Source organism: Mchenga conophoros, linkage group LG13 (genome assembly GCF_057382185.1).
Source record: "Mchenga conophoros isolate Kocher_MC1m ecotype Shallow Benthic linkage group LG13, M_conophoros_male_GT1.1, whole genome shotgun sequence".
Taxonomy (NCBI): Eukaryota; Metazoa; Chordata; class Actinopteri; order Cichliformes; family Cichlidae; genus Mchenga; species Mchenga conophoros.
This window is the reverse complement of record NC_140538.1, coordinates 31,008,186-31,029,963: the sequence shown is the minus strand read 5'-3', so window position 1 is coordinate 31,029,963 and position 21,778 is coordinate 31,008,186. Positions and strand designations below refer to the sequence as shown.

The 21,778-nt window shown below is 38.6% G+C and overlaps 1 protein-coding gene across 3 annotated transcripts; it reads right to left on the bottom strand.

Moving 5' to 3' along the window:
- Positions 1–14,334: 14,334 nt before the first annotated feature.
- Positions 14,335–21,773, bottom strand: LOC146561544 (uncharacterized). Of its 3 annotated transcripts, XR_014888008.1 has the most exons (8): positions 21,016–21,773; positions 20,302–20,855; positions 19,025–19,303; positions 18,707–18,843; positions 18,396–18,617; positions 17,099–18,307; positions 16,785–16,921; positions 14,338–16,698 (listed from the first exon to the last, which is right to left on the bottom strand). XR_014888008.1 is itself a non-coding variant. In XM_085243002.1 (7 exons), the coding sequence occupies exon 1, from the start codon at positions 21,577–21,579 to the stop codon at positions 20,311–20,313; it is 1,269 nt and encodes a 422-aa protein (XP_085099128.1). In that variant the 5' UTR covers positions 21,580–21,770; the 3' UTR covers positions 14,335–16,698; positions 16,785–16,921; positions 17,099–18,307; positions 18,396–18,617; positions 18,707–18,843; positions 19,025–19,303; positions 20,302–20,310. The 3 variants fall into 3 exon arrangements, 2 of the variants coding, with proteins under 2 accessions (XP_085099128.1, XP_085099129.1); XM_085243002.1 differs by having other exon boundaries at positions 14,335–16,698; positions 20,302–21,770; XM_085243003.1 differs by having other exon boundaries at positions 14,335–16,698; positions 17,099–18,275; positions 20,302–21,770.
- Between the last annotated feature and the right edge of the window lie 5 nt (positions 21,774–21,778).

Below are 21,778 nucleotides of genomic sequence, written 5' to 3'. Positions count from 1 at the left end.
AGGCAGGTCGCCCCGGGAAGGACCGTCCGACCATGACATCATGTGTCCAAAGACAGCAAAGTCATGTCCAAAATCATATGAAGCTGAACAGACATCAGATCGGAAAGAAATGAAAGGAACTTGTGTGGGTCAGTCTTTTTCTGCAATCACCTGCAGTGAAGTGACAATGAAATTAAAGAATTTGGAGCTTTTTGTCACTGCTGTTTATTGCACTGTATGTTTTAATGCAGTTAGCACTAAACTGAAATTAGACCACACAAATCCACTGTTGGCTTAATAAAATCAGTAACCTACACAGAAGGTTCACTGTGGCTCCAGCACTTATTCAACAGAATAAGTAACAAGGTATTAGTCTTCAGGCTGAAGGTCAAACAGATGTTTAAAAAATTTTTTTTGCTGTCCTTCTGCAATCCACTCTCTTCATCCACTCACTGCAATATGAAGCGATAGACTTTTTCATTTCGTCATCCATATGTGTCGTTATATCGAACAGCCCTATTTTGAACTCTCCTTGTCCTTTGAGTGCGCAGTTGCCTTTGTTATATAGCAAGGTATTTAAAATGAATAAATAAATATCCCGTTCATTTCAATACGCATGATCTGAGCATGCGCGGAATGACACGGAGCTATTCTTTGATCCTTTGATCTTCTCAAAGGGGAGACTGTGACGTGACGGTCGACGTCACCATCTCTGCCACATGAGTCCATAAATAGAGGTGCTTTAACACAGTTTTCCTTGGTGCTTTTCAGACATGGCCCTGCAGCAGTTCCAAAGTGAGTCAATGGAGAGAATAGCTCAGCGTTTAGAGCTTCTCATAGAGCAAAATAGAAGGCTTAATGGATGGACAACATTCAAAGGGAGTTGAATGAACTAAATGAAGAGACTGAGAATGTGAGGCATGAGAAAGTACCACAGAGTGCTGTTGCAAACTTCGTGCGTTTCGTAGGTCTAGGTCTAGGTCTAGGTCTTGCCATAACGGGCACTATTCTCGGTGCAGTTTGGGGCAAGTTGTCTCATCAACTTTGGGGCAAGTCGTCACATGTGACGTCGTCGTCACGTCGTCACAGCCTCGCTGCCCATGCCCTCCCAGGCTAAAACTCCGCTGTCAACATTATTGGAACCTGAGATCGCTGCGGCGGGTTTCTGGACCTCCTGAACCCCGAGCGCCAACTCCAGCTCCCGCTAGGATTGGCCTGGTGAATGCCAGATCACTTTTAAACAAAACTTTTATTCTTCGGGACTTCTTCAGTTCCTGTGATCTGGATTTTCTGTGTGTGACTGAGACATGGCTGAGTGTTGGTGAGTCCAGTGTTCTATCTGAACTTTTACCTGTGGATTGTTGCTATTTTAACTCGCCACGGACGTCAGGCAGAGGTGGAGGCACAGTGACTGTTTACAAGAAGGATTTTAAATGTAAGCAGTGTTCGTTCTCCAGCTTTGAACTTACCTCGTTTGAGGTGAGTCGTACAAACCCGATTTTCTGAGCTGTCATCTATCACCCCCCGAAATACAATAAGAACTTCATAAACGACTTTTCTGATTTTTTTTTAGCTAGGATTATGCCCAACTATGATAGAGTTCGTATTGTTGGAGATTTTAATATACACGTACTGTATGTTGTCCTGATAAGCCACTGGTAAAGGACTTTTTAAGCCTTATTGACTCTTTTAGCCTGGTACAGTCCGTACGTGGCCCTACACATGAGCACGGACACACATTGGACCTTGTTCTGTCATATGGTGTGCCTGTCACTGACTTGGAGATTTGTGACTGTGCACTCTCAGATCATATGCCTGTCTTATTCAACGTTGGTTTGACATATACCGCAGTTAAATCTGGCGCTGCTACTCGGTGCTGTCGGGTTATTAACCCCGCCACTGCTGCGCAGTTTTCTGCTCGGCGGCCCTTCTGACTTTGTCTCCTCTGATACAGAAGAGCTAAATTCCTGGTTTTATTCTTGCTGTCAAAAAATCATGGACTCTGTGGCTCCTTTAAAAACCAGGCAGCCTAAGGCTAAACCTGAGCCTTGGTTTAATGAGAGCAGTCGTGCTGTTAAGAGGGAATGTCGTTGAGCAGAACGGAGGTGGAAAAAGGATAAACTGCATGCATCATTTCCTCTTTTTTTTAAACTTTTTATTTTGTACTTTTTCCAATTTTATAGTACATGCAAACCAAAACACGAAAAAAAGAACACAAAAGAAACAAACCAAAAAAATAAATAAAGGACACCCAATCTGTGGAAGAGGGGAAAAGGGAAAAAAACCCAACAACAACAACAACAACAACGAGGAGAGGTCCCTGCCCTATGGGGCTGAGTGAGTCTTATAAACTATCCATTTTGTCCACCGTTTTCGGTGTTTGTCAGATTTCAGTCTCAAAGTGTAGCTCATTTTCTCCATTATATATATGTCATCGATTACATCAGTCCATTCTTCCAATTTTAAAGGGTCACTTTTCAGCCAGTTTTTTGTTATTACCTTTTTGCTTGACAACAACATAATTTTAAACAAGTAATGGTCCTCCTTTCTTACATTTTCCCATATTCCAAAATACATTACTTGTGCCTCACACAGCACGTCATACCCCAGCACTTTCGTCATTGTTACCGCAATGCTTTCCCAGTAAGGTTTGATATTTTTACACTTCCAAAACACATGAGAATGATTGGCGTCCCAGTCTCCACATAATCTCCAGCATTGTTGGGGTGTTTTCAGCTGCTTGCTTTTGATATAAGGAGTAATAAAGAACCTAATCACATTTTTCCAGCCATATTCTCTCCATCGTCTAGAGCTAGTGGAATTATGCTGTGTGAGCCAGTCATCCTCTGACAACTCAAGATGTAATTCCGATTCTCACTTTTGTTTGATATATAATGTAGATGAAATAAGTACACTATACGAGGCAAATTATGTAAAGATTAGTAATACAATCCAAAAAGATTTGATTAAATGGGTTCCTATTCAAATTTTGCAGGCCATTATATAATTTCGATAAAATTCTTGATGGAGGATTTTTATATGCACCTTTTATTATTTCTATTATATGGCTTCCTTCTCTCAAGAACTTCTTCCTAATTTCTGTATTGTAAAAATGTCTTAATTGAAAATACCTAAATAAATCTGATTTATCCAGTCCAAATTGTCTCTGTAGATTCTCGAAGGATTTGAATGTTGTCCCGTCTATTAATGTACACATTGCTGTAATTCCTTTATTGACCCATCTTAAAAATGTACTGTCCCATTGTCCACTTTGGAATTTTCGAGAATATGCAGGCCAAATCAGCAATTTACAGTCTTCTATAATTCTATATTTCTTCACTATAATCCACCAGAGTTTAATAGTGAATTCAGTAATAAGATTTGTGTTCGTAGACTGGATAGTTTCTTCTCCCAATCTTGCTTGTGGATGACATGATAAGCAATAATTTATCTCCATATGCTTCCATTTTGAGGTGTAATCCGGTGAACACCAGTAAACAATATATCTCAGCTGGGCTGCATAGAAATATTCCTTGAAATTCGGGAGGGCAACTCCTCCTTTTTCTTTTCTTAATTGGAGTATTTTAAATCTTATTCTTGGCTTTGTCCCTTTCCAAATAAATCTACTAACTAATTTATCCCATCTACCAAATTGTGCATCTGGTATATGGACTGGCAATGAAGTGAACAGATACAGTAGTCGGGGAAGGACATTCATTTTTATTACCTCTATTCTTGAGCTAAGGTCCATGACAAGCGGAGCCCATTTAATCAAATCTTTTTGGATTGTATTACTAATCTTTACATAATTTGCCTCGTATAGTGTACTTATTTCACTAGTTAGATAGACACCTAAATATTTGATCTTATTTGAGTCCCATTTTAGTTTATTGTGTGGATGCTTTAAGAGAGGCATATTCGAATCGTCATATCTCCTTAACGAAGCAAAGTTAAGACATGAGGCTTGTCCCAGTATATCTTCAGACACTCCTGACGCTCACAATTCAAGAATTTCTTTCTCACCTATTACCGTTCTGAAATGAGTTGGACTTGTTTGAGGGTACGAAATTTGTCCTTCGCTCAGATTTCTTCAGATTTCAAACTCTGGAAATGAACCACTTTTTTCTCTCGTCATAACTTTTTGTTGGATTTCCACAGAGACCTGAAAATTTCCATGAGTGTTCACCAAAGCCTGCTGTCTCTTACGGTGAAAGAATGATATCGATACTCCAAATAGATTTAGAGTTACAAAGCGTTGTTTGAGGGCAAGTCAAGGCAGTTTTTGCTTCGCTCTACTCAGTTATGGTGCATTAGAAGTCAAATATCTTTAATAATTCATATTTTAATGATAAATTGTCAACAGTGGAAGATTCCCCCATCTCTTCTGAACAAAATGGTGTAAGAATGACCGCTCTAGCCCCTGCGGTTAGGAAATTATAGTCATTTGTTTGAAGGGAGTCCTCACTATGAGAAATAGACTGCAAAAATCCTGTGTCTCTCTGTACATGCACCTGTTTTGGCGGGAAAAAGTACACAGGCTCTCTGATTGGTGGATTCAAATTCAGCAGCTCCCAGGCTGACCTAGAAACTTACTTCTCTCTCCGTGTCTGTGTGTGTGTGTGTGACAGAGAAAGAGAGAGCCTTTTTATGGGATGATTTGTGCTTAATATAGTATTTCTGCTTTTTATAGGATTTGTGCTTAATATAATATTTCTGCTTTTTATAGGATTTGTGCTTAATATAATATTTCTGCTTTTTATAGGATTTGTGCTTAATATAATATTTCTGCTTTTTATAGGATTTGTGCTTAATATAGGATTTCTGCTTTTTATAGGATTTGTGCTTAATATAGTATTTCTGCTTTTCATAGGATTTCTGCTTTTTATAGGATTTGTGCTTAATATAGTATTTCTGCTTTTTATAGGATTTGTGCTTAATATAGTATTTCTGCTTTTTATAGGATTTGTGCTTAATATAGTATTTCTGCTTTTCATAGGATTTGTGCTTAATATAGGATTTGTGCTTAATATAATATTTCTGCTTTTTATAGGATTTGTGCTTAATATAGTATTTCTGCTTTTTATAGGATTTGTGCTTAATATAGTATTTCTGCTTTTTATAGGATTTGTGCTTAATATAGGATTTCTGCTTTTTATAGGATTTGTGCTTTTCATAGGATTTGTGCTTAATATAATATTTCTGCTTTTTATAGGATTTGTGCTTAATATAGGATTTCTGCTTTTTATAGGATTTGTGCTTAATATAGGATTTGTGCTTAATATAATATTTCTGCTTTTCATAGGATTTGTGCTTAATATAGTATTTCTGCTTTTTATAGGATTTGTGCTTAATATAATATTTCTGCTTTTCATAGGATTTGTGCTTAATATAGGATTTGTGCTTAATATAATATTTCTGCTTTTTATAGGATTTCTGCTTTTCGTAGGATTTGTGCTTAATATAGTATTTCTGCTTTTTATAGGATTTGTGCTTAATATAGTATTTCTGCTTTTTATAGGATTTGTGCTTAATCATAATATTTCTGCTTTTTATAGGATTTGTGCTTAATATAGTATTTCTGCTTTTCATAAGATTTGTGCTTAATATAGTATTTCTGCTTTTCATAGGATTTGTGCTTAATATAATATTTCTGCTTTTTATAAGATTTGTGCTTAATATAGTATTTCTGCTTTTCATAGGATTTGTGCTTAATATAGGATTTGTGCTTAATATAATATTTCTGCTTTTTATAGGATTTGTGCTTAATATAGTATTTCTGCTTTTCATAAGATTTGTGCTTAATATAGTATTTCTGCTTTTCATAGGATTTGTGCTTAATATAATATTTCTGCTTTTTATAAGATTTGTGCTTAATATAGTATTTCTGCTTTTCATAGGATTTGTGCTTAATATAGGATTTGTGCTTAATATAATATTTCTGCTTTTTATAGGATTTGTGCTTAATATAATATTTCTGCTTTTCATAGGATTTGTGCTTAATATAGGATTTGTGCTTAATATAATATTTCTGCTTTTTATAGGATTTGTGCTTAATATAATATTTCTGCTTTTCATAAGATTTGTGCTTAATATAGTATTTCTGCTTTTCATAGGATTTGTGCTTAATATAATATTTCTGCTTTTTATAAGATTTGTGCTTAATATAGTATTTCTGCTTTTCATAGGATTTGTGCTTAATATAATATTTCTGCTTTTTATAGGATTTCTGCTTTTCATAGGATTTGTGCTTAATATAGTATTTCTGCTTTTTATAGGATTTGTGCTTAATATAGTATTTCTGCTAAATGTAGTATTTATGCTTAATCATAATATTTTTGCCAAATCATGGTTTTTGTGCCAAATCATAACATTTGTCTTATGTTATAGTATTACTACTAAGTGGAGGAATTTCTGTCATGTTACAGTATATGTGCTGATTACAGTATTTCTGCTAAATCATAGTATTTCTACTATATTATATTTTTCTTTCTAAATACAGCATTTCTGCTATATAATTGTATTTCTGCTATGTTATAATATTTGTGCTAAACCAGAGTATTTGTGCTGAAACATAGTATTTCTGCCAAATTATAGTATTTCTGTCAAATGATAGTATTTGTGCTAAAACATAGTATTAATTTAAAATTACAATATTCATAGTTCATCACAGTGTCTCTGGTAAATCACAGTATTTCTGCTATGTTGTTCTATTTTTCTAAATCATAGTGTTTCCGTAATGTTTAAGTATTTTTGGCTAAATATATAGTTTCTGTTGTCTTATACTATTTCTCCTAAATTCTTGTATTTTTGAGAAGTTATCATGTTTCTGGTAAGTTACAATATTTCTGCTAAGTTCTGCTATGCTATCGCATTTCTGCCAAGTATTATGTTTCCTCTAAGATATTGCAGTTCTGCTAAGTTATTCCATTTTAGCAAAGTTCCTTTGCTTCTGCAAAGTTTTTACAATTTCTGCAACTTTTCAGCTTTAAAGCATCCACACTGCATTTTCGCAGGAAATGCAAATTTTTCTAGTATTCGTTTTGAATTGATTCTTTGAAGAAATAATTCAGACAGAGTACTTGAGTCTTTACGATATTTAATTTATATCCTGAGTTTTTGCCAAAATATTTTAATGCTTTAATCAACCGAGGAAAGGTCGTGTCAGGATCCTGTAGGTATATAATTATATCATCTGCAAAGAGACCTATTCGTTGTTCAATTTTAGAAACTAAAACCCCTTTTAAGTCTGCACTTTGCCGTATATACTGAGCCAAAGGCTTGATATACAGAGCAAAAAGGGCTGGACTCAGGGCTGGACTCAGGCAGCAACCCTGCCTGGTTCCTCTGAAGAGCTCAAAACTGTCTGTCAGGTCCCCATTTATTTTAACTCTAGCCAATGGCCTGTGGTACAAGGATTGTATATACTCGATGAAGATACTGTTAAAGCCCATTCTCTTCAAAACAGCAAAAAGAAATATCCAAGAGACTCTATCGAAGGCCTGTTGTCAGCAATACAGACTTGTAATTGGGTGGATGCCGTAGGCATCCACACTATTGAGATCCTGTTTCTCTTTATTCTTTATCCTTTATTATTCTAGTTGCTCCGTTTCTTTGCCGCTTAACTACTCCCTCAGTTTTCAGCCGATTTTTACCATTCAAACTCTAAACTGTTCTGCTATTTCTGCTTTCGACTGCTATATCTTTTGGTACTTATTACTATTATACTTTTTAAAATATTACACTTTTTTCCTTTAATTTGTCCCATTGAAATGAATGGGAAACTTCTACAATTCTGCTAAAACTTGCTTGTCTTTGAAACTTAACTACTTCCTCATACTTTCACCTAGAAACTCCATTCAAACTTTAAAACGTTCTCAGATGATTGGGCTATTCCTGTGTGATTCAGCTTTTTCATATCTGTTACCGTTTTCATGTAATGACTCTTTAAGTTTTCAGTTACAACTTTGTGATTTTTCAGAAAATACATGTGTTGCTATGGTTGCTATGCAATTAACTCCCACTGCACACTCGTCCGTTCTGAATTTTCTCTTCATGTCTGAACAACTCCTTGCTACTCGCTCAATTTCCACTCAACTTCCACAAATTATACATCAAAACGTAGGTATTTTTGCTGGCTTTAAGACAGTGTCACTATAATTATTGTGAGAGTTACGTTTTTTTCACAATTTGCCTCGAAGTGACACATGGTCTAAAAACTCCCCATTCAAAGTCTATGGGGAGGTTGTGAAACTCAGAGCTGAACTAGAAAAAATTGCATTTCCTGCGAAAATGCTGTGTGGATGCCTTACGCTGAAGATTTCTGCTGAAAAAAGCAGAAAAAGTTGAAAAAACAAAAAACATTGCCCTGAGCGAGATTCGAACCTGGCCTTTCTGATCTATAGGCGGCGTCTCACCTTACTGGACCAAACTGATTCTTACAAAGAAGAGGTGGAGAGACTGACAATTCTGGTGAAATTAGCAGAAGCTGCTTAGTATTGTGCTAATAAGAGGTGAAAAGGCTAAACATTTAGCAGAAAAGAGGTGAATCAGAAGAAGTTCTGCTGAAAAGAGGTAAAGAAGCAAAAAGATGAGTTGAAAAGAGGTGTAGAAGTGCTTGCTGAAGATGGCTGTATGTGTAATGACACACTGGAGAGTGTCAAGAAAGCAGAGCGCATGCAAGCAGGGAACATGTGTAGCAACTGTCACAGGTAGGATTCGAAACTCTGCCCCCGGGTCTCACGGCAGCTGCCCTACCCTCTGAGCCAAATGAGTTCTGGTCTCAAGCAAATATATGATGAGAGAGAAAATGTGCACTGTGGAGCAGAAGCTCAAATTAGCAGAAAAGAGGTGAAGAGGAAGAACTTTGTTGTGAAATGAGGTAAAGAAACTGAAATTTGTGCTTAAAACAAGTGAAAAAGCTGAACTCTGAAATCCTGCTAAAACAGTAGTAGAGGCTGATATTTTTCAGCTACTCACTGAGCCAAACTGGTTCTCACGTAACTGAAAAAAGGTGGAAAAGCTTAAAATTCTAATGAAAACAGCAGAAGAGGCTAAGTGCACTGTGGAGCAGGAGCTCTAATTAGCAGAAAAGAGGTGAAGAGGAATAATTTCTGCTGAAAAGAGGTAAAGAAGCAAAAAGCCGAGTTGAAAAGAAGTGTAGAAGCAGAAGTGCTTGCTGAAGATGGCTGTATGTGTAATGACACACTGGAGAGTGTCAAGAAAGCAGAGCGCATGCAAGCAGTGAACATGTGTAGCAGCTGTCACAGGTAGGATTCGAACCTCTGCCACCGGGTCTCACGACAGATGCCCTACCCTCTGAGCCAAATGAGTTCTGGTCACAAGCAAAGATATGATGAGAGGGAAAATGTGCACTGTGGAGCAGCAGCTCAAATTAGCAGAAAAGAGGTGAAGAGGAAGAACTTTGTTGTGAAATGAGGTAAAGAAACTGAAATTTGTGCTTAAAACAAGTGAAAAAGCTGAACTCTGAAATCCTGCTAAAACAGCAGAAGAGGCTGATATTTTTCAGCTACTCATTGAGCCAAACTGGTTCTCACGTAACTGAAAAAAGGTGGAAAAGCTTAAAATTCTAATGAAAACAGCAGAAGAGGCTGAGTGCACTGTGGAACAGAAGCTCAAATTAGCAGAAAAGAGGTGAAAACAGCAGAAGAGGGTGAGATTTGTGCTGATAAGAGGTGAAACTGCGGAACCAATCAGAGGTACTGCTTCTGTCTGCTTCATCAGGCTGTGTACTTGTATGTATTTCTGCCATAGACTGTTAACCAGAATCTGAGGTCCATATTAGAAAAGCTGCTAAAATCATTAAACTTTGCAGAATTGTAATAAATTATCAATATGAATTACCGGTCTGTGATAGTGTATAAATTTGTAGTTAAAAAAAAAACATGTGGGCCAAGGTGGAATCGAACCCACGACCTCTGGTCTGAAGAGCGGTGTCATTACCAATCGCGCCACCTCTAAGGGGGCGGGCGCTTTGAAAAAAAGGGTGATGAGGAGTCAGAATTAGATCGCGGTGAGACGCGAAAAACGCCGTTTTTTGGAGTTACAAAACGTCGTGTAACTCAAAAACTAGGTGGGATAGAAGCATAATTCTTGCACTGGGTGAATCAGCGGACTTTGGTGTACTTTGACTGCGATTTACATAGCTCTTTGTATCTCCGTCGCGGAGATATGACGAGAGAAGAAACGGCTTCATTTTCGGAATTTGAAAAATGAGAGGAGGACAGATTTCCACCCCTCAAACAAGTCTAACTCATCTCAGAACGGTAATAGGTGAGAAAATAATTCTTGAATTGTGAGTGTCAGGAGTGTCTGAAGATATACAGGGACAAGCCTCATGTCTTAACTTTGCTTCGTTAAGGAGATATGACGATTTGAAAATGCCTTCAGTTTCAGTATTTCAGCTCTGAGTTTCACAACCTCCCCATAGACTTTGAATGGGGAGTTTTTAGACCATGTGTCACTTCGAGGCAAATTGTGAAAAAAACGTAACTCTCACAATAATTATAGTGACACTGTCTTAAAGCCAGCAAAAATACCTACGTTTTGATGTATAATTTGTGGAAGTTGAGTGGAAATTGAGCGAGTAGCAAGGAGTTGTTCAGACATGAAGAGAAAATTCAGAACGGACGAGTGTGCAGTGGGAGTTAATTGCATAGCAACCATAGCAACACATGTATTTTCTGAAAAATCACAAAGTTGTAACTGAAAACTTAAAGAGTCATTACATGAAAACGGTAACAGATATGAAAAAGCTGAATCACACAGGAATAGCCCAATCATCTGAGAACGTTTTAAAGTTTGAATGGAGTTTCTAGGTGAAAGTATGAGGAAGTAGTTAAGTTTCAAAGACAAGCAAGTTTTAGCAGAATTGTAGAAGTTTCCCATTCATTTCAATGGGACAAATTAAAGGAAAAAAGTGTAATATTTTAAAAAGTATAATAGTAATAAGTACCAAAAGATATAGCAGTCGAAAGCAGAAATAGCAGAACAGTTTAGAGTTTGAATGGTAAAAATCGGCTGAAAACTGAGGGAGTAGTTAAGCGGCAAAGAAACGGAGCAACTAGAATAATAAAGGATAAAGAATAAAGAGAAACAGGATCTCAATAGTGTGGATGCCTACGGCATCCACCCAACTAGAAAAAATTGCATTTCCTGCGAAAATGCTGTGTGGATGCCTTACGCTGAAGATTTCTGCTGAAAAAAGCAGAAAAAGTTGAAAAAACAAAAAACATTGCCCTGAGCGAGATTCGAACCTGGCCTTTCTGATCTATAGGCGGCGTCTCACCTTACTGGACCAAACTGATTCTTACAAAGAAGAGGTGGAGAGACTGACAATTCTGGTGAAATTAGCAGAAGCTGCTTAGTATTGTGCTAATAAGAGGTGAAAAGGCTAAACATTTAGCAGAAAAGAGGTGAATCAGAAGAAGTTCTGCTGAAAAGAGGTAAAGAAGCAAAAAGATGAGTTGAAAAGAGGTGTAGAAGTGCTTGCTGAAGATGGCTGTATGTGTAATGACACACTGGAGAGTGTCAAGAAAGCAGAGCGCATGCAAGCAGGGAACATGTGTAGCAACTGTCACAGGTAGGATTCGAAACTCTGCCCCCGGGTCTCACGGCAGCTGCCCTACCCTCTGAGCCAAATGAGTTCTGGTCTCAAGCAAATATATGATGAGAGAGAAAATGTGCACTGTGGAGCAGAAGCTCAAATTAGCAGAAAAGAGGTGAAGAGGAAGAACTTTGTTGTGAAATGAGGTAAAGAAACTGAAATTTGTGCTTAAAACAAGTGAAAAAGCTGAACTCTGAAATCCTGCTAAAACAGTAGTAGAGGCTGATATTTTTCAGCTACTCACTGAGCCAAACTGGTTCTCACGTAACTGAAAAAAGGTGGAAAAGCTTAAAATTCTAATGAAAACAGCAGAAGAGGCTAAGTGCACTGTGGAGCAGGAGCTCTAATTAGCAGAAAAGAGGTGAAGAGGAATAATTTCTGCTGAAAAGAGGTAAAGAAGCAAAAAGCCGAGTTGAAAAGAAGTGTAGAAGCAGAAGTGCTTGCTGAAGATGGCTGTATGTGTAATGACACACTGGAGAGTGTCAAGAAAGCAGAGCGCATGCAAGCAGTGAACATGTGTAGCAGCTGTCACAGGTAGGATTCGAACCTCTGCCACCGGGTCTCACGACAGATGCCCTACCCTCTGAGCCAAATGAGTTCTGGTCACAAGCAAAGATATGATGAGAGGGAAAATGTGCACTGTGGAGCAGCAGCTCAAATTAGCAGAAAAGAGGTGAAGAGGAAGAACTTTGTTGTGAAATGAGGTAAAGAAACTGAAATTTGTGCTTAAAACAAGTGAAAAAGCTGAACTCTGAAATCCTGCTAAAACAGCAGAAGAGGCTGATATTTTTCAGCTACTCATTGAGCCAAACTGGTTCTCACGTAACTGAAAAAAGGTGGAAAAGCTTAAAATTCTAATGAAAACAGCAGAAGAGGCTGAGTGCACTGTGGAACAGAAGCTCAAATTAGCAGAAAAGAGGTGAAAACAGCAGAAGAGGGTGAGATTTGTGCTGATAAGAGGTGAAACTGCGGAACCAATCAGAGGTACTGCTTCTGTCTGCTTCATCAGGCTGTGTACTTGTATGTATTTCTGCCATAGACTGTTAACCAGAATCTGAGGTCCATATTAGAAAAGCTGCTAAAATCATTAAACTTTGCAGAATTGTAATAAATTATCAATATGAATTACCGGTCTGTGATAGTGTATAAATTTGTAGTTAAAAAAAAAACATGTGGGCCAAGGTGGAATCGAACCCACGACCTCTGGTCTGAAGAGCGGTGTCATTACCAATCGCGCCACCTCTAAGGGGGCGGGCGCTTTGAAAAAAAGGGTGATGAGGAGTCAGAATTAGATCGCGGTGAGACGCGAAAAACGCCGTTTTTTGGAGTTACAAAACGTCGTGTAACTCAAAAACTAGGTGGGATAGAAGCATAATTCTTGCACTGGGTGAATCAGCGGACTTTGGTGTACTTTGACTGCGATTTACATAGCTCTTTGTATCTCCGTCGCGGAGATATGACGAGAGAAGAAACGGCTTCATTTTCGGAATTTGAAAAATGAGAGGAGGACAGATTTCCACCCCTCAAACAAGTCTAACTCATCTCAGAACGGTAATAGGTGAGAAAATAATTCTTGAATTGTGAGTGTCAGGAGTGTCTGAAGATATACAGGGACAAGCCTCATGTCTTAACTTTGCTTCGTTAAGGAGATATGACGATTTGAAAATGCCTTCAGTTTCAGTATTTCAGCTCTGAGTTTCACAACCTCCCCATAGACTTTGAATGGGGAGTTTTTAGACCATGTGTCACTTCGAGGCAAATTGTGAAAAAAACGTAACTCTCACAATAATTATAGTGACACTGTCTTAAAGCCAGCAAAAATACCTACGTTTTGATGTATAATTTGTGGAAGTTGAGTGGAAATTGAGCGAGTAGCAAGGAGTTGTTCAGACATGAAGAGAAAATTCAGAACGGACGAGTGTGCAGTGGGAGTTAATTGCATAGCAACCATAGCAACACATGTATTTTCTGAAAAATCACAAAGTTGTAACTGAAAACTTAAAGAGTCATTACATGAAAACGGTAACAGATATGAAAAAGCTGAATCACACAGGAATAGCCCAATCATCTGAGAACGTTTTAAAGTTTGAATGGAGTTTCTAGGTGAAAGTATGAGGAAGTAGTTAAGTTTCAAAGACAAGCAAGTTTTAGCAGAATTGTAGAAGTTTCCCATTCATTTCAATGGGACAAATTAAAGGAAAAAAGTGTAATATTTTAAAAAGTATAATAGTAATAAGTACCAAAAGATATAGCAGTCGAAAGCAGAAATAGCAGAACAGTTTAGAGTTTGAATGGTAAAAATCGGCTGAAAACTGAGGGAGTAGTTAAGCGGCAAAGAAACGGAGCAACTAGAATAATAAAGGATAAAGAATAAAGAGAAACAGGATCTCAATAGTGTGGATGCCTACGGCATCCACCCAATTTGCATTTCCTGCGAAAATGCAGTGTGGATGCTTAAAGCTGAAGCTGTATGCAAAAAGTAGCTGAAAAAGCTGAAAAGTTGCAGAAATTGTAAAAACTTTGCAGAAGCAAAAGAACTTTTCTAAAATGTAATAACTTAGCAGAACTGCAATCACTTAGAGGAAACTGTAAAGCTGAAGCTGTCTGCTGAAAATACTTGAAAATAGCTGAAGAAGCTGAAGAAATCAAAGTCAGTGTTTAAAAAGTTGTTGAAATTTTAATAACTTTGCAGAACAACATCAAGTTAGCAAAAATGTAATAACTTAGCAGAAATGCAATAACTTAGAAGAAACATAACAATTCAGCAGAAATGTTGTAATTTACCAGAAGCTACAACTTAGCAGAAATGTAATAATTTAGTCAAAAATTAATAACTTGGCAGAAATATTACAACTTACCAGAACTGCTATAATTTTGCAGAAATGTAATTATTAGGAAAAAAATGTATACAGATAACAGCTGAAAACGATGACGTAACCTCAAAGTTACTTGTTTAACTGTGAAAAATGACCAGAAACATTAGAAAAGAAAGAAAACCAATTCAATTCAATTTATATAGCACCAAATCACAACAAAAGTCACCTTAAGGCGCTTCATAGATACAGAGAAAAACCCAACAATCATATGACATATGACCCCCCCTATGAGCAAGCACTTTGGCGACAGTGGGAAGGAAAAACTCCCTATTAACAGGAAGAAACCTCCAGCAGAACCAGGCTCAGGGAGGGGCGGCCATCTGCTGCGACCGGTTGGGGTGAGAGAAGGAAGACAGGAATACCAGCCAGCAGATAAACTGATGTGAAACAAAACCAAGGTAAAATTGCAGAATTTACACAGTTGGTGAAAGGTAAAAATGGCAACAACAACCCCCAAACAAACAAACAAAAAAACAAAAACAAACAACATTTAGTTAATAAGTGCACAAGATGATTCGATGATAAATATGGTACCAATCTACAAAATACTGTCGAAATGAAGTCCACATTGTGATATATTTCAGGTGTGGAGAGTCACAGAGCTAAAACAATCGATGTGCATATTTAAAGAATCAAATAAAGAACATTGTTGTGGAATAAATTACAGTGAATAATAATCACTGCCCTGCGTTAGAGAGTGACTTATGATGATGTATTAATTGGCTTAACTTTACCTCTAACAGCTTTTCACATAGTGCTGTGACCAGGGTGAAATCCATCATAAAGTAACTGTAAACAGTAGAACCATTAGCATGAATGTTATGGTTCTACTCTGATCAAAACTCAAGTCAGCTGTGTGACCTGATATAAAATGATAAAGAGGAACACATATAAATGACCTTTATGAACTTTTCAAAATGACTTTATATGTCTGACCCATTATCTATATATATTAGAGCAGATGTGGAAAACCATTGTTAGACCTACTCTATACTAACACAAACAAAGTCAAAAATTCATTGCTAGTGTGACATGTGGTCCTTTTTGCCTTTGACCAATGATATGCTGGTTACTTGGACCAGTTTAGTATTTGCTGTCACAGAGGAATGTTAACCATAAATCCAAAAGACAAAACTGAAAAAACATGTTAATTGCAAACATGTTTTTGCTTAGTAAAAGGATTGAAATTACATGGAAACTGTCACCTTAAAGCCTCATTGTAAATATCATCACAAACAGATGTTTTCCACACGGTTAACAAAGCTCCACCACAGCCAATCACTGCATATAAATCTAAAAGAAAACAACAACAAATAAAATGTAATTAACACAAGTGAAGTCTAAGGAGCTTGGAAAGAAAAGCGTCTGGACTTCTTTGAGTTCCTTGAAGACGTTTCACCTCTCATCCGAGAAGCTTCTTCAGTTCTAAGGGTCAATGGTGGAGAGTCCCAGATTTAAACCCAGTGGGAGTTTCCCCCCAAAGAGGGACAAAGAACCCCCTGATGATCCTCTACCTAATCACATGAGCCAAGGTGTGAAAGTGGGTGTGGGTCCCAATCAGCCAGGGTTTCGGGTGAGCTCATTGTGAAACCTGGCCCCACCCTATCATGTGATTTCCTGAGGTCAGGAAATCACCCACGCCCACTCCCAGGATGTGAGTGGACGTTACGGTGTCTGGAGAGGGAACTCAAAACTGGATTATAGATGGCAGACAGTTGGTGTCGTAAACCACCGCCTCTGTTCAAAGATGGTCGCTCACAGTGGACGTAAATGGCTTCTTTCACTCCTCCATCTGTCCAAAATGTGAACATTGGCATCCTCAAAGAGTGACCTTTGTCCTTTAGATGCAGATGAACTGCTGAGTCTTGTCCTGTGGAGGTGGCTCTTCTATGTTGTGCCATGCGCTGGTGAAGTGGCTGTTTGGTCTCTCCGATGTAGAAGTCTGGGCATTCCTCGCTGCACTGTACAGCGTACACCACATTGTTAAGTTTGTGTTTAGGAGTTTTGTCTTTCGGGTGAACCAGTTTCTGTCTGAGTGTGTTACTGGGTCTGAAGTACACTGGGATGTCGTATTTGGAGAAAACTCTCCTGAGTTTTTCTGATACACCGGCTACATAGGGGATGACAATGTTGTTGTGTCTGTCTTTCTTATCCTCCCTCGCTGGTGTCTGATGTTCTTTTCTGTGAAGCTGGAATGCAGGCACACTGGACGAGCTTGTTCTAAAAAATACAGAAAAAGGAACATTTTATTTGTGTTAAGGCCTAAAAACTACAAATAAGTTATACAATGAACAATATTGAAATACCTTATAGGTGCTGTGGGCCACATAACCAGAATCCAGAGCAATCTCACACTCCCATGATGGTGAGGAAAGACATGAGCTCTGCAGGGAGGTTTGAATGTCTCAGTTGGGACACTGAAGAACTCAGAAGACAGCAATACCTGCACAGAGAGACAGAGTAGAAAAAGCATAGATATGTAATCTATAATGTCAATTAAAACTCAAAAAGTGTCAACAAGTATAATCATTTGAGTGTGGAATTATTTATGCAATAAACAGGATTTTAATTAATTGAATTAAAAACACTGACATTTTTTATCAAAGATAAAGAATCATACCTCTCTCTGCTCTGAGGATCACTGAGCATCTCTGACAGGAAATACAGTTTCCTCAGTATGAGTCATCATTGATGGTCTCAGAGGTTGTAGTGTGGCAGCATGATGATGGTCTCCAGATCAGGCAGGAGGTCAGGTAATGGGTGTGTCATCTTCTCCATTGAAGACACACTGGTATGGCAGTTCATAACACAGCAGTCTCCTTGTGGCATGTGGTTATCTGTGCAGTCCAGCACTGATGGATCAGGTTTGGCTCAGCAGTTTATGAAGATGGTGTTAAGATGTTGTTGTTTCAGCTGAGGATGGTGAAGTTTGAAGGTTTTGCCACAAAGGAGACTGTGCCGTTTCTGAAAAAATATATCTAACAAAACAAGTGCTTTTAACACCACCCACCCAGCTCAGCCCCCAAGTGTCTATGTAATGCTGGTATGGGGTGTCGGTTACTAAGTCTAATTAGTACATGGGGGATGACAATGTTGTTGCATCTGTCTTTCTTATCCTCCCTCGCTGGTATCTGATGTTCTTTTCTGTGCATCTTTGCTGACTTTATAAACGCCCAATTAGGATAGCCACATGTTTTAAGTGCTTCATTTACATGTTTGTGTTCCTTCTTTTTCCCTTCAGGCTTAGAGGGAACATGTTCTGCCCGGGGGGGTGTCCTAATTACTCCAAGTTTGTGTTCCAGAGGGTGATGGGAGTCAAAGAGGAGGTACTGGTCCGTGTGTGTGGGCTTCCAATAAACTTCAATGTTGAGGTTGCCGTTCTCTTCAATGTGCACAGCACAGTCCAGGAAAAGCAAACAGTCGTCCTTTGTGTCTTCCCTGGTGAACTTGATGTTTTTATCCACGGCGTTAATGTGCGCAGTGAAGGATTCCACTTCTTGAGTTTTGATTTTGACCCAGGTGTCGTCTACATATCTGTACCAGTGGCTGGGTACTCTTCCTTTGAAAGAGCCAAGAGCCTTCCTTTCCACTTCCTCCATGCAAAGGTTGGCTACAATAGGTGACACGGGGGAGCCCATGACACAGCCATGTTTTTGTCTGTAGAAACCCTCGTTGTATTTGAAATATGTAGTGGTAAGGCAGAGGTCTAACAGTGTGCAAATCTGATCGGGTGTGAAGTTGGTCCTGTCTTCCAAGGAGCTGTCTTCTTGTAGTCGTTTTCTGACAGTCTCCACGGCCTCCGTAGTGGGTATGCAAGTAAAGAGAGAGACTACATCAAAGGACACCATGAGAACCTTCACAGACATAACACAAGAGAAGACTTTTGATTTAATAACTAAGCTTAAAATAAATGTTACCTTTGAATATTTGTGGGAAAAATCTGATGCTACCCCAAGAATACAAAGCCACACTGGAAATGATGACAGGCTTGCAGCCCTCTGTCTTCCTGGATGAAGTGCCTGATCAGTAGCAGTGAGTTGACAGAAGTCAGTGTCTGTAAGAGTGGTCAAACACTGATACTCTGTCCACTTGCGTAGAGTCTAAGAAGCTGGAATGCAGGCACACTGGACGAGCTTGTTCTAAAAAATACAGAAAAAGGAACATTTTATTTGTCTGTACAAACCCTAAAAACTACAAATAAGTTATACAATGAACAATATTGAAATACCTTATAGGTGCTGTGGGCCACATAACCAGAATCCAGAGCAATCTCACACTCGCATGATGGTGAGGAAAGACATGAGCTCTGCAATGAGGTTTGAATGTCTCAGTTGGGACACTGAAGAACTCAGAAGACAGCAATACCTGCACAGAGAGACAGAGTAGAAAAAGCATAGATTTGTAATCCATAATGTCAATTAAAACTCAAAAAGTGTCAACAAGTATAATCATTTGAGTGTGGAATTATTTATGCAATAAACAAGATTTTAATTAATTAATTGAATTAAAAACACTGACATTTTTTATCAAAGATAAAGAATCATACCTCTCTCTGCTCTGAGGATCACTGAGCATCTCTGACAGGAAATACAGTTTCCTCAGTATGAGTCATCATTGATGGTCTCAGAGGTTGTAGTGTGGCAGCATGATCAGGCAGGAGGTCAGGTGATGGGTGTGTCATCTTCTCCATTGAAGACACACTGGTATGGCAGTTCATAACACAGCAGTCTCCTTGTGGCATGTAGTTATCTGTGCAGTCCAGCACTGATGGATCAGGTTTGGCTCAGCAGTTCATGAAGATGGTGTTAAGATGTTGTTGTTTCAGCTGAGGATGGTGAAGTTTGAAGGTTTTCCCACAAAGGAGACTGTGCCCTATCTGAAAAAATATATCTAACAAAACACGTGCTTATAACACCACCCACCCAGCTCAGCCCCCAAGTGTCTATGTAATGCTGGTATGGGGTGTCGGTTACTAAGTTTAATTAGTGCATCAGAAAGCGGGGGCTACACCTAAAGCCCACACTTTATGATGTCTTTGTTTATTAGCAGCTTTTTCCAGCTGCTCAGAGAATTCTGACTTGGCCTTTATCCACCCAAACCCAAACCCACCCGGATAAAGGCCAAGTCAAACTCACACACCATACCAGCATTACATAGACACTTGGGGGCTGAGCTGGGTGGGTGGTGTTAAACTGTAGTCGGGAACTTTCAGAAAACTATCCATTTACTTCTACATCAGTTTTTATACACATTCTGTAAGCTGTACTAATGTTTTTCTCTACATAATGTATCATTATAGACATCTCTGGTAGCCTAAAGATAGTTTAAAACTTTTGACATTTTTTACCTGTAAAACATGATAAGCAAAAACTCATTCATCACAAAAACTTTTGATTCTACAAAATCTACTATAATCAAGAAAATATAATTGTCTGTATTTATTCGTGTATGTCATCATAATATATACCTGCATTTATCTGGGATTTATTTATTTACTATTTCATATTTTAAAGCCCTTGGAGGGGAAGATCTCGTTTGTTGAGCTACATACGTCATAGTAAAAAGATTTAGTCATTTAAAACATGATGTTGGTTTATCAAATGTTGCAGCACATTTCAGATCAGAGGTGCATGATAGCAGATGTTCTCTGCTCTGCATGAAGTTCAGCAATAATTTGGTGAAATGATTAATAACATTGCAATAAGAAAGGGTCTTCTGACAGACAGAGTAGGGAAGACCCTTTTTTCAATGAAAAATCTTTTTCATGCTCTACAATCAGTAAACTCTGTAACAAACATGATCTGTAATTGTTTCAAAACTCACCAGACGACTTCATGATTGGCTCGAGGACAGGACACAAAAGACAGGGTTGTGGTAACTGTAATATGATCTCAGAACACCTGAATACAGACATTTCTGTGGCTGAGAAATAAAAATGAGGTCAAGCAGGGTGTTCTTGTCTGTAGTGGCAGAAGTGATCAGCTGTGAATACCCTCTCGACTGAAACTGCTCCAGAATCTGTTTTCTTCCACTCTGCAACTGGTTCTCATTAAAATCTCCACACACAATTATTGGGTGACAGTCCATTATTTCAAGTGAATCTAAAAGACTTACCAGGTTTTGCATGAATGGTGTCAAACTGTAGTCAGGGGGTCTGTACACAACAGCAATGAGTGCAGGGAATGGAGCCTGAACCTTCAACACTAAAAACTCAAGATCAGTGACATTATGCAGATACTGTTTTACCTGAACCTGAAAATGATTCCTCAAATACACAACAACTCCCCCACCACTTCTGCTGGCCATGTGAGGAAAGTTTGTGTAGGACACATGTCTGTTGCGTTTGAACATGGTGTAGCCGTCCAAATGAAGACTGTCTGCAACAAAGGAGCCTTGAAGGTGAGACTCAGTGAGACACAAAACATCTGCTAAACACATTTCATGATGACTCTTGATGTCACTGATGTGAGATGGCAAACCCTCTGTATTGTGATGGATCAGTGTAAGAGTGTCAAGTCTGCTGGCTGTTTCTCTGACCTGAAGAAGAGGCATCATTTCCTCAACACTGGCTTGTCTCATGGTTTGGAGCGCTGCAGTTACCTCGGGATTGGCGTAAATCTTTTTCTCATCCAAGTCCTGCAAATAGAGTCCACTGAGAGACGTCACCCTGCTGAGAGCAACGTAAGCCATACCTGGTTCAAAAATGTTCTTCATTGAAACTACAGCTGTCTGTGTTGTAAGACCCTGAGTTTTGTGAATTGTGCAGGCGAATGCTAGCTTTACAGGAAACTGTCTGCGTACTGCTCCTTTAAACTTCAGACTCTCCTCTGCTCTCTCAATGTAAACAAGATCATCAGATGCTGCATTAGCACTGCGGTTGTGTCTCATAGGCTGCCGGTTGTCCATCCTGAGCCCCAGTTTAATTATGTGTCCATCATTTTCAGATCTCACCACCTTTACCAGTATACCAAAAGCACCGTTGACTAAACCGTTTAGTGTGTCCAAGTTTCTGGTCAGCATGACTCGAGCTCCTTCAGCAACATTCAGAGTGTCAGGTAAATCATTTCGCCCACCTGTAAATGGTTTGTCTCTTCGTTCCATTCTGCCTGTACATTTATCCTTCTGGAAATCGTCTGCATTGATTATTATGATGTTTGAATGAAGCTTCTTCAGGGTATCTATGTTGTGGGATTCCACATTCTTGTTGGTGGCATAAATGTGTAAGACCTCAGTTGGACATTCTTCTGGTGCAGTCACAGCCTGTGACAACAAATCTCTGTCGCACTGAGAAAGTTCATCC